The following is a 12,098-nucleotide window of genomic DNA, read 5'->3' on the forward strand; positions in this document are numbered from 1 at the left end:
GTCACGTTTTTCCGTAGATAGGTAGGAACGCGCGGGATCGTTGGGTCGCGAGCGTCTGTAAGGTGGCCCTACGATACGGTATCGCCCTAAGATTTTATTGACCGAGTTTCCATTATTTATTTCATCGTGGAATTCGTGCCGATTGAAATATATTCTATATATGCGTGTATCTATGCGCGCGCTACACATATGTAGAGAGAAGGGACGCGAATGCATTTGAAACTGTATTCGTTCGTAACGCGCAACGAATCCGCAATGTGTGCATCAGGTCGTCACTATCTGACTGTTGTGTCAGTCTACCGCAACTATTCGCCGCTATTCGGCACGTTCAATATTGACAGGTTTAATATTACATGCGTTCGTGATTACCTTGACGATTAGAAATTTATGCGGGTTTAGAATTTCAGCCTATTCTATCTCGCGCTGCTCTCTGTCACTGCAAAAATGCAATTAGTGTGTTCGCAAATTGCGCTCGATTTTCGCAAACTATGTTAGAGGAAGTAAGGCAAATGTTATGAAACGATGCAGATCGTGCGTAATGCGTGTGGAGGAGAAGCTTCGTTAACCGGTGACATCTTGGTTCCTATTCCCACGGTTTTACGACGCATCGCGATAAGCGTCGTAAAACTGCAACTGTCGCTCGCGCTCTTTTATGAACAAATCAACACTGGTAGAACATGTCATTGTCAATGTCATTTATGTACATACAATTTGTTCTCATTGCATGAGAGTGGATGCGAAAGCCAAATCGGTTAAACAAGCATATCCGCTTGTTACAGAGTAAGACGCCTGACAAAGAGGAGCAGACGTCTATGTGACATAAACATGCATCTATCACGCCATGAAACGTGGCCTAATACCACAGTGGGAGAATCGTAAGATTGAAAGGGATAGACTTGAGAGAAGCTGTCAAGTGTTGGTCCAGTCAAGCTTTGACCACTCGTGGAACATCAATCCTCATACTGAAATAATATTGCCTTAAAGTTCTGTCTAAACACAACGGGCTTCGTAAGATTTGCCGGACGACGTGACGGTGCGACAGTGCCATTTAATTGTACGTGGAAATCTGTAAGTCAATATTGTCAATCCCACCGAACGATGAATTAACAATTTACCACTTCTAAATCTGTGCTTTCTGTTTGAAAGGAAATTATATTTTCGGAATTATACAGAAAATATGAGACTGAGTCTATATATCGTCGTATTCTTATTGATAATAGTAGCGACCACGGCGTTCATAGTTCCGATAAAATTACGATGGAAGCATAAAAAAACGAGACAGAGATTGATTGAGCAACTTTGTAGACGCAAACCAATTTCGCCACTTGCACTGCCGTGACGATGAAGAGTCCGTCTGTTTATCTACTTATCTATCTATCTATCGTTTTGGAAAGAATTTGTAGAATAATCTCTCACATGTATGGTATAAATATGCAAGAATAAATAAAATACGCATCATGCATCCTTAAATCTCCAACAGATTATATTTATTCATAATGAAGTGTGTGAGACGCGGACGATTGAAGTTTGTGATTATGTTGATATTCTTCCATGCATCTTAATTATCTTCGATTATCAAGATACGATAATACAGATATTATCCATCGAAGTTTGCGAACTCTGCGAGATCGTGTTCAGCAGCGCGAGTTTCGTACCTGCTCGTAAATCCAAACGCTTGGAACCTGTCACGAAAATACGCTCGAAGATAAAGTGACTCACTCGTTTTCAAAACTAAATTCTTCTTCGTCAGAGCAACGTTTCCCGCAGTATGAATATTTATTATCGGGAAGAGTAATTGTGACGAGTTCTAAATTTAAACGTTGATGCAGATGAAAGTGAGTGTTCAAAGTCGAATACACTTAATGCGGCATACCAGCACTCCCTTTTGTAAATGATCTCAATACGAGAGAAAAATAACTGATCACTGATTTGGCACGAGTCATCTCATGTAACGTCAATGATGTCGCGTTTTACCATAACGATAGAAGCAGCAGCCCGTTCCACTTTGAAGTGAACTGCGAAACGACATTGGTTACGATCGAAATAAATGGTCTCCGCGATAGAAGATGGAAGAGGAACGTTAACGTGATGGAGGTAGAATTCGTCGTAGTTTTATTCTGATGTTGGGCTCACGTTCAATCGTGCAGGTGGAAAGGGAGTTGCAGGGACGTGGGTGGTTATAGGAGTGGCGGTAAGGCGCTACAGACTCTCAGAATCGGTTCGGTCCGCCGATCGCTAAAAGAATCAAATAAAGCGCAAGGTTTCCTTCCGAATTTTTGCGCCGCGCATATGCGCGTAATAATTCTCGCGCGGCAAGAGAAACGTATTTTTATTCGTTCCTTCATTTTGCCGCCAAGGTTCACACGAGTTCTTGTGTTTTTACAACGAACCGGTGATAATAATATCTCTGATTGCCGTTCGTCATTTAACATTCGATTTTTTACGTAAGTAGACAAGTGACAGATTTTACGGAGTAAGGAAAAAGCGAGAAATGCAAATACTTAACGGGGATATCCCCAGCTCTGTCACCAAGTACACATGCAAGCGTTCGTCGTATTTACACGGAGAACAGTGGATGAGATAGGATGCGGTACTTCCCAACGAAATGTATTGAAGTCCGCGTACATAATTAAATGTGGATACATGCTTGATAAGTACATGCTTGATAAGATGCGGCACATGTGCATATATAAACGATAGGTCGGAGGAGATAACAGCATTGCTTATTCAGTATACCAGCGCGAGAGAACGTAAGTCGAACGAATATATATTTTATCCTATCTACTTAGATTTTAAATATCAAATATATCTCACGATGAATATGATTACTCTTTCGATCGTTGTAAAATAATAATTTTTGGATCATACTGACTGTTATCTTGAGCTGGAAACTGAAAGTCTCGAAAGTATTTCGAGAGATGCGGACTCGAGATGCATCAAATTGTAACTTGATATTCATATGTATCTTTTTTGTTCTCAGAAACACAGAATACAATATGAAATTCCACTTGTTCATCTTCGCTCTACTCTTGGCAGCGATGGCCGCCCTTGCGTACAGGGCTCCGGTTCAACTACCGCCTCCGAACGGCAAAAAATTCCCAAGTTTTCCCGGTCAAGGACCCTTCAATCCAAAGTACGGGAAATGATGCCACTAAGTAATGACTTCCGCTGGCATCTTTTGGAATCGACTTCATACAACGGAAACTGACACGCTTGGGATAATTTATTGATACAAACGACACGTGTGCTCTTCCATTGTGCAATTTCTGGCCACGTAACACATACTTATGTATCTCTTGAAAAACATCTTTCTACTATATAAATAAAGTTGTATCGTTAAAACATCTAATTTATACTACTTTGCCATTATTTCGCACCCCTTCTTTCATTATTATACAAGCACATCGACCGGAAAATGTAAAATTGGCAGATCTAACGATACGCATTTCTGTGACTTGTATTACATGAGAAACACAACCGCGCGATATATTTTAACGTTCCCTTCGGTCTGTGCTATCTGCGAATAGCCCATGCAATTTCGTTACTTTCGACTTTCCCCGGGGTTCCAGGCGGTCGCCCCTGTTGTCGCGATCCTATAAACGAGTGACTCCTCGTTGTCTGTAGATCTGATAAGGCTAATTACGCTAATACATTAGGCGAGTGGAAGCCTCGAAATAACGAGTGCGCCACCCAGCTCCATGTGCGCCCGGCTGCATTTACCTCTGGCAATGCCTATCGCGTAGGTAGACGAGGGTGTCCTAATTACCTACCGCCCGGCGAGACGCCTTCTTGCCCGCATGTAAACACCTTCATTACCACTGAACTGCTCCATAAAATATTTCGCCGGGATAGCTGTTCGGTATAGGTAATAACCCCAATCCGCGAAACTCTATAAAATGTCATTCCTTATGGACACTAATTTAGCGACGAGAAATCGCTAATTATTGACTGTTACATTTGGAACATTAAATCCTTGTTACGATATACCCCGACAAGCCGTGACGAAAATGTGGAATACGATCTTCACGCGTATACGTGGAAAAGCGTATTACACTAAATAAGAATTTAATACAATACGCGCTTATCTCTTGCTTCATTTAGCACGGGCAATTTGTAGAGGTGCTTTTACAGTAAGCGAAACATAAATGTTGTTTCCAGCGCAACTTCCGTTACGACACGGTGTAATTGAGTTTATATCGTATCGTAAATCTTTTTGCGCCACAAAGCTACAAAGGGAATGTATCGTCGGATCGTGGAAATGGGAAAGTGAGTTATCTAAGCCGGTGTGAATATAAAAGTTTTGCACATCCGTATTTTAAATAGTAATTTTACATTCTGCGGAACGATACACGATAGAAAAAAAATTGTTGAAAACGAAGATCTCTATAATCGACAAAGCGATTCAAATCGATCAAGCGCGTACACTCAAATACAAAGATAGAAATTTTTGCCGACGATCTTAGCGAGCTATATATACATTCAGGTATTTCTATACCTATATCGTCATTGTAATAGCGACTACTGAGCTAATTGTCAGCCACTACTCAATTTGTGCTAAGAGAAATGAGACACTGTAGAATTTCCAACGTGACGGTGAGCACCAAGGTCTCAGGTTCGGGGAATACCGTGGCTTCCTCGCGAGGCACTATCCAGCTCTTCCGTATCAACGAGTAAACGACCTCAAACCAGCCGTCTTGTATTTCATGTCTCAGTAAAAGTTTCTGTTTCGTGCCAGTCATAGTCGCGTCGATATCTTCGGTTACGGGGAAAGTCCCTCCAGCGTTCCAAAGATAAAGCTCTAATATGTCAGTAGAGATATCTGTGGAGACAATATCTTATGAAAAATGCTTTTGTGTTTTTGCCTCTCATGTTAACGCGTTTCCTTCATTTTCCTCAGCATTCATTTGTATCATCGCACAATCTGCTCTTTGCTTTAGCGACGTTGCCGTTTCTATTTTTTTGTACGGCTGTTTCAGTTAAAATTCTCTTTATAATTTCATTCCCTTCCTGCAACTGTTTGCTACGAAACTGAAGGCTCCTTTGACACGTAAATAGAAATGTCAGATGCTTTTTTCACTTAGCAAATTTGGTTACCAGCGCAAATAGTTTACCCAATAAAAAAAGAAGACGTTCTTTTCTTTGTATGTCATGCGTGCAATTTTACGCAAAGGTTGCGGAGTTATCGCTTGTTTCTAACAATAACAATAATAGTATCTACAGAACGAAAAAGAATCCGAACGATAATGTTACATGACGCAACGATGATATCAGAATCCGTGCGCTACTTTGCAAAAAAGCGTCCCTCGGAAAAGATTTGAATTCCATCGGTAATGGAAAGATCGTGCGCGACGTAGTAAAAGAAATCCAATTCGGGGATTCCATGAAAAGTCCCTGAGCGTATACGTTTGGAAAGTACGTGAATCTTAAGTAAGGCGCGACGCGAACAAATTCGCGTCTGATGACTCAACGAGAGAGCATGCGAGATCATCGTTATCACAGACTGTCGTTACGGCAGAAATCTGGGGAAATCCTCGCAAGATAGCGTTATTTATGTGCGCTTCGTTCCCAGCAAAAATTGCTTATCTGCGTGTTGCAACAGATATATTTTCTTTGGTTCCATGTTGTGAAATGCTCGAATATATAAGCGTGTAAGATGCATAAGCAAATCAGTTCGAATCCTTCTGTAGTGAAGAGTGACAGTCAAAAGTGTAGTCAAGAGTATAATACGGTAATATTTAATTTTCAAATCTTAAAGATTTGCCGATATCATTTTACGCGGAAATACTTATCTCATCTAAAACAGTTCGACCCGCACAAATTTTCGCGCGGTCTGCTAACATTTCGAGATTCTGCATCGCCAGACAGTTCATTTGCACGCAACTTGTCAAAAAGTCCATAGTGTCGGACTACCATCTTGCCTTTGTATAACGTTATCTTTCGTTTCTTCTCGTCAGAACAATATATTCATCATGAAGTACGGAATGTGCATCGCAATGCTATTGGCTGCAATCTGCGCTTTGTTTGTCGATGTACAAGCGCATCCAACTTTCGGACTACCTGCTCAGGGACCTGGTTTCCCCGGACCATTTGGACCTGGGCCATTTAATCCTAACCCATTTCCTGGACCATATGGACCCGGATCCGGTCCATTTATTCCTCCTATAAATGTACCTGGACCATTTAGACCTGGACCATTTAATCCTAACCCATTTCCTGGACCATACAATCCTGGGCCGCGACCAAACGTAAGTACATTAATCGTCTATATTTACATTGCAAAATTGTTTAATTTTCTCTTCATAATTGGAGTATTCTCTTCGTTAGACTTTTGATAAAAATATTTTTATCATTGTTACAGTTCGGCCATTTTCGTTTCTGATCTGAGCGGTTACTGTCTATCGTCCACGCGCAAAGTCACAATGACAGATACGTAAAACTCACTTCTGTCACGTGGGCTATATGTGACTTATTTAACATCATCCAAAGCCCGTATCAAATTTAACTATTGTACAGAAGTTTATTTAAATCTATGTATTAATATATCTATGTATTTATTAAATATTTCGACCTATTTAATTCGTTCTCATTTCTTTTTCTTCGAAATGCACACTTGCAATTTGTTTTTAATCCCTGTAATATCGTTAGATGCTGTCGTGTAGGCGATCACGTAAAACAATCAGAGGCAAAGACACTCCGGAGGAAACTCCATCTGGGAGACATTTTCTGCCGTGAAAAACGATATTTCAATTAAATCCTTAATCAAATAGGGAGAGCACGGCGGTTTGCATCTTGGGTGACCATAAATCGCGTTAATGTAAAATGACTTTTCTTATTAGCAAGTTATTTGCACTGGCATAGAGCGCCGCAAACAGGAATATTGCATCTAAGCTTCTATCTAGTAAGAGTTTGCGAGGCTGCAACGAAATCGATACGTGCTTTCCGCGATATTCGAAGCAGGCATCTACGGTTACTCCGTCTCAATCTACAGTCTGATGCTTTTATTTCTGCTTCTCTTTCTCCCGGTAAACTAATTAAGACCCGTTGATCGTAATTAATATCCGTGTTGTCTGTGAATGTATCCTTTATCCTCGGGTGTCATAGTCCTGTTTCATAATTGGCAATTATTTAGTTTCGGAGCGAGCAAGTTAGCCCAATCCGGGAGCAGTCCTGGAAGATGTATCCAACCATCTGTGGCAAGTGTTGCATGCGACAGCATAATGTAAATGGTGAGTTTGGTGAGATCCTTCCTTGTAATGAACACAGTGACGTTAGACGCGGTTGTGTAGCCGAGTACTTTCCCTCCGCTCTTCTGCATTTTACGGAGTTCCTACGTTAATGCGATAAGAGAGCAGTCTCAGTCGGGCCAGGCCATAACTTAAATTGCTCGCTTCTTCGTCGTGGCTAATGCGAAGCGATACTTAAAGCGGAACAATCGCGGTGCGCCAGTCAGCTTTATTCCGAGCGACCATTTTGATCCGACAAAGCGTTCGTTATCTGGCTGCTGAACGCACGGTGCTTCTAACGAGACGAGAATTAGAATAATAATTTATAATCACGTAGTGCGTGTGTGTATGCGTATTCGTGAAATAGCAACAGCGAGAATTAAAGTCCCCTGTACGCCTATTTATTAAATAACACGTAATAATCAGCTATAAATGTTGTGAGTAACGACTGTCAAATGAATATATCGCCGCTGGCGACCGCGCTAAAATGATTTAACGCGTGTTTGTGAAAATCGTTGAACATCACTTTTTCCACAACAGCGAGAATTATGTCGGCGCTGGCTTCGTGAAATTCGCCAAATTCTCAAGCACGTCATCGTCGGCGATCCAATTTTTCTTTGTCATGATTCGAATACCCCCGGGAGAGCAATCAGGATCCCTCAAGTGGTAGTCGAGTAAGGCTACGTTGGATAAGTGGGGCAATTAGCGAAATACTTAAAATTTCGGCATAACTTTCCGGACGTTGGCGACGAGAGGATGCGCCAAGGGTAAGGACGAGAGTACGGCGAGTGTCGTTATTCCATTTCGCGTTCTAGAATCTGAGGTGCGTCCGGGTCGACAAAACGACGAATTGTATCGTACACGCGATTTCCACGAATGGCGCTGCAAACGTTAATAGAATTTAATTTGTACTTGAAGTGAAATCTTGCGAGAGCCCTTCGACTCCCTGCACACCGTTGAATGCACGGGAAGCAAGATAAGATTTCCGCAAAACTGCCGCACGGGTATCGCTTGGCCGCACGTGCCAAAAGGTAGGGCAGTGCCGATGTACTCGAAATGCGGAGCATCCTCGAGTATCGTTATGCTGTTTTTGCTCTCTTGAATCCACGAGATGCAATTAGAGGTCTCGCTCGAGAAGAGCGGCGTAACAGATGGGCAGGCTTGACTTTCTCCCGTCGTCGCGCTGTCTTTTTCCGATTTTCTACGCGGAGGATTTGCCTACCGTGTCACTTTGCATTATTCATGTAGGCTTTACTTGCAGGTTGTAGCTGTTTTAGGACAGAATCGTTCGCCACCTGATTTTTATCATATCGCGCGACAGCACATTAAGTGCCGCATCCGACAAGCGCATCGATTTATTCGATACACCTGTTACTGGTAAGGAGCGACACCTTCGGTCTTTTTGATCTCGGCTCACCTCGTTCGCGAGCTTACCCTCCGTCGCCGTGCCGTGTGCTTGTTAATGCATATTGACGGCGGGATTCGATGAAATTGTGCACAGAACAACCCAGCTTATCTATATATATATATCCGTGAAACATGTAACATTGGACGAAGACGAGGCTGAAAATTACTGGAAATCCGTGGGAAATAAATTTCAGCGTGTACATCCAGCGTGCAAGTACCAATCGGCAAAATCATCCATGCGCGGAGAAATAAAAAAAAAAGCGCATAAATTTCAACTAGTTTTTGTAAACGAGGCGCAGTAAAATGCTGCGCAAAGCTCGCACTCGAAGTGAGATATTAACTTGGCTAAAAATCGTCCATTATTCAACGCCAAGTTTTCCTCGTAATATGCGGTATCAGATTAAACTGTTTTGCATTTTCGATCGTTTTCAATTGTCTTCCCCGCGGCGCGAATAATGGTTTTCGAGAAAGTCGCGAGGGGGGAATACGCGTGATCGAACTTGACTTTGAAAGCGTGACGAGTGTTTCGCGCGCGTCCCAGCGGATATCGTCGAGCATTAATCGAACGCGAAAATAAGCATAATCCCCTAACAGATATTCATTATCGCCGGCGAGAGTATCTAATATCGTTCATAACACGCAAACTGCAACAGACAGAGAGCGGATTGAATGACGGATAGTAAAGCGAACGGCTGTACGTGACTCGGTTTCTCGTGGAATAAATGAGTCCCGTTGTACGAACTAAACCAACGCACCGATCTCCGCAATCGTCGGAATATGTTCTCTGTATCCACTGCGCCGACATTACAACCCAATTTCCTGAATTCCTATTATGACGTGGCCAGTTTTGCCGGTTATTCCGCGGGCGGTGCGCACGAGAAATGCAGAATTCACGGCACAAAATCCCGTTAACTGGCTGATAACGATCCGTTATCAGGCCGAATGAGCTTCGACGCGAGACTAAAAATACATCCGTTCGCCCTTAAATCGGAAAGCTTACGCTTCCTAATGCATTCAGGAAGTTCAGCTCGAGTTACTGGCTCTATTCTCCGCGCTGCTCATTTTAACGTCCTTTCTGTGTTATCGCATTTCAACCATCGTTCCGGGAACGTACGTTTACGGGAATGATAATTAGCTGGAATACAGTTTCCCCTGTGTTCCAATCCCTCGGTAATGATTTCGCGTAAGTTTTTGTTTCGCCGTACTTTGCCAACTTGCGCGCGCTGACAGAGCGGAGATTATAACATTTGCCGGAACGGGCGATTCGCAAACACTTCCGTCAAGCTTCTCAGCAACATTTTAATCCTCCATATGACGTTCCACCGACGCGGATTATGTTTTTATTAAAGACTAATGAACGCACTTTTGTCCAGGTTTCTTTAATAAGTTCCCGGAAAGGGATTCATCATGGCCGGGATTAAAGAAGTGGATGAAAAGAAGAGCGGGACAAGAAAAAGCAAAGCGCACGATAAATCTGCGATCCTTGACGGTTGTTCGCGTGGGGGAAGAAAAACGGTTCTACACCATCTCATCGTTTTCAGATACAACGGAGGCTACACGATACGGGCGTCGCGTGTGGGATTTTTAATTACAGCATCGTCCATAACGCGTAACTTTCGCGACAGAGCAGGTCGACGACGAAAACTCCAACAACGCGCAAGGCCTCCTGTTAAGGTGCTGATAACGCGGCAATTAAATCGCGTCTCCGCGAGATTTTATTTTTCGACGCATAAACAATCGATCGCGGCACAAAGGGAACGATTAACCTCGCGCGCACCCTTTTCTCGGCTTGCCGAACAATGAAGGTCCGGCGCATTATATTCACACGCTATTTTCGAACGTGAAAGAAGTAACGAATGATGGGTGGAGAACCGGTTAAGCCGTAAACGAAATTCTTTTACCGGATTTCCAGTTTTTGATCGACCCTTTGTTTATCGTTCCCTGAATAGTAGTTTGGATTTGGGAAGATGGATCGCGCGCCAACGTTCCTATATCCGAGTATATGTCAATCCTGCCACCTCTGTCGCTTGACTATTACCTACAAAGCCGTGAATTTTTATTTCTTCTATATTCTTTCAAAGGCTAATGAACTATCGATCGAGCTCTCTTTCTCTCTGTTCGTTCGGATGACGAGTTTGTCTCTTTCGCTCTCTCTCTCTCTCTCTCTCTCCCTCCCTCATCCAATCGGCGATGCCGGGTATGCAGAGATCGTTACCGGTGCACAGGTAGCGCACTGATGATTCATATATAGGTTAAATCGTAAAACGAAGCCGTTCGATAGGTTAACCGGAGAACGTAGACGAGAACATCCGACGCGTCCAGATCCCGTTCGCGTTTGGGAGTCCAGTACGGACATTGAAGGGAAGTGTCGCCGCGTTGTATTTCGCGCGGATGTCAACCGCCGCGGTGAAAAGCGGCCTGCAATTATCGAGCTCGTCGAACGAACGAATATCCGAAAATTTACCGTAAATATCATTAACGGATCTTTCGAAATTGCATTACGGTAACGGAATCGAGCGCAAACTTACGGCAATTTACCGTTTCCGCGGTTTAACGCAGAAATTATACATACCCAGCCATTTACTGGTATTTCGTATACGGACATACATCACGCGTACCAGATGAAAATAACATAATTAGAACGCTCCCCGTTCGCTGATATTTCGCGCGTACTAGCCAAAATATTCAAGGCCATAAATCCCCACCGTAACTCGGCGGCCCATTCAATTTTACACTACTCATATTTTCCTCCGGCCGCTCTCTGTGTGACACTTTATCTTTTACATTTATCTGCAGATATATTACAGCGCGTCTACCGTTGTTAACTGCCATTCTCGCGCGCCATACACAGATTGCGCCTTCGGGCGAATAAATCTTAATACGCGTCTCCACGGCCGGTTATCTTTCGCGCGCGCGCGCACGGATAATGGTTCTATTTCTCGGGCTGCCATACGTCATTCACAGATTTACTTGCCGGGATTAATGTTCGTTTATCGAATATGCGTGCGCGGCCAGCCGTGTGTACGAGAAATCCACGCCGCCGTATAATTGTATCGGCATTGCTCAGTATTGCTATATTCCGTTTTGCTCAGTGGCGCAGATCAATATTAACGATGATATCGGGTTTGGGGGAACCGGAGCTACTGGGTTGTGCATGGCAAACAAAATGAAATAAACAAAACTGCGGCCGGGGCCGGTGCCGCCGCCGCTGCGCAACGTTTGCGGTGTGCTCGGATGTGTCATGTAATTTTATGTGTTTGCGAGCGGCAATTCGCGTAAACATTTTCGGGGCTCTCAGCGCCGTATATTCCGACATTGCCCGATCGCAAAGGATGATCGTCGTGAAGGCGAAATTGCACGCGATCGTTTAGCCCTCTGGAGAGTGCTGCCCGCTTTTCTTCATTCCTTATTTTCCGCCGGCTGAGCTAAGTATCGATTGGCGGGGGGGGGGGGGGGGGGGGGAAAAAA

At 43.5% G+C, this 12,098-nt stretch overlaps 1 protein-coding gene and 1 long non-coding RNA gene across 2 annotated transcripts; both read left to right on the top strand.

The window, feature by feature from the left end:
• The first annotated feature begins 844 nt into the window (after window positions 1-844).
• On the top strand, window positions 845-1,470 carry LOC106742276. The gene is made up of 2 exons (XR_001374251.1): window positions 845-1,068; window positions 1,147-1,470. It is a non-coding gene; the product is annotated as an uncharacterized LOC106742276 (long non-coding RNA).
• Window positions 1,471-5,622: 4,152 nt separating this feature from the next.
• LOC106742246 (prophenin and tritrpticin precursor-like) lies at window positions 5,623-6,576 on the top strand. Its single transcript, XM_014614996.1, has 3 exons — window positions 5,623-5,728; window positions 5,955-6,245; window positions 6,359-6,576. Exons 1-3 carry the CDS (start codon window positions 5,654-5,656, stop codon window positions 6,377-6,379), a joined length of 387 nt encoding a protein of 128 aa, XP_014470482.1. The 5' UTR covers window positions 5,623-5,653; the 3' UTR covers window positions 6,380-6,576.
• Window positions 6,577-12,098: the final 5,522 nt, after the last annotated feature.

Source organism: Dinoponera quadriceps, unplaced genomic scaffold (genome assembly GCF_001313825.1).
Source record: "Dinoponera quadriceps isolate SergipeBrazil2010 unplaced genomic scaffold, ASM131382v1 scaffold628, whole genome shotgun sequence".
In the NCBI taxonomy this organism is placed as follows: Eukaryota; Metazoa; Arthropoda; class Insecta; order Hymenoptera; family Formicidae; genus Dinoponera; species Dinoponera quadriceps.

What these genes read in the sequence shown, in the direction of transcription:
- LOC106742246 (XM_014614996.1), top strand. Translation starts at nt 5,654, where the DNA reads ATGCATAAGCAAATCAGTTCGAATCCTTCTGTAGTGAAGAGTGACAGT. An exon ending in GTAGTCAAGAGTATAATACG is followed by an intron (nt 5,729 to 5,954) that starts GTAATATTTAAT and finishes TCTTCTCGTCAG; the next exon opens with AACAATATATTCATCATGAA. An exon ending in ATCCTGGGCCGCGACCAAAC is followed by an intron (nt 6,246 to 6,358) that starts GTAAGTACATTA and finishes TCATTGTTACAG; the next exon opens with TTCGGCCATTTTCGTTTCTG.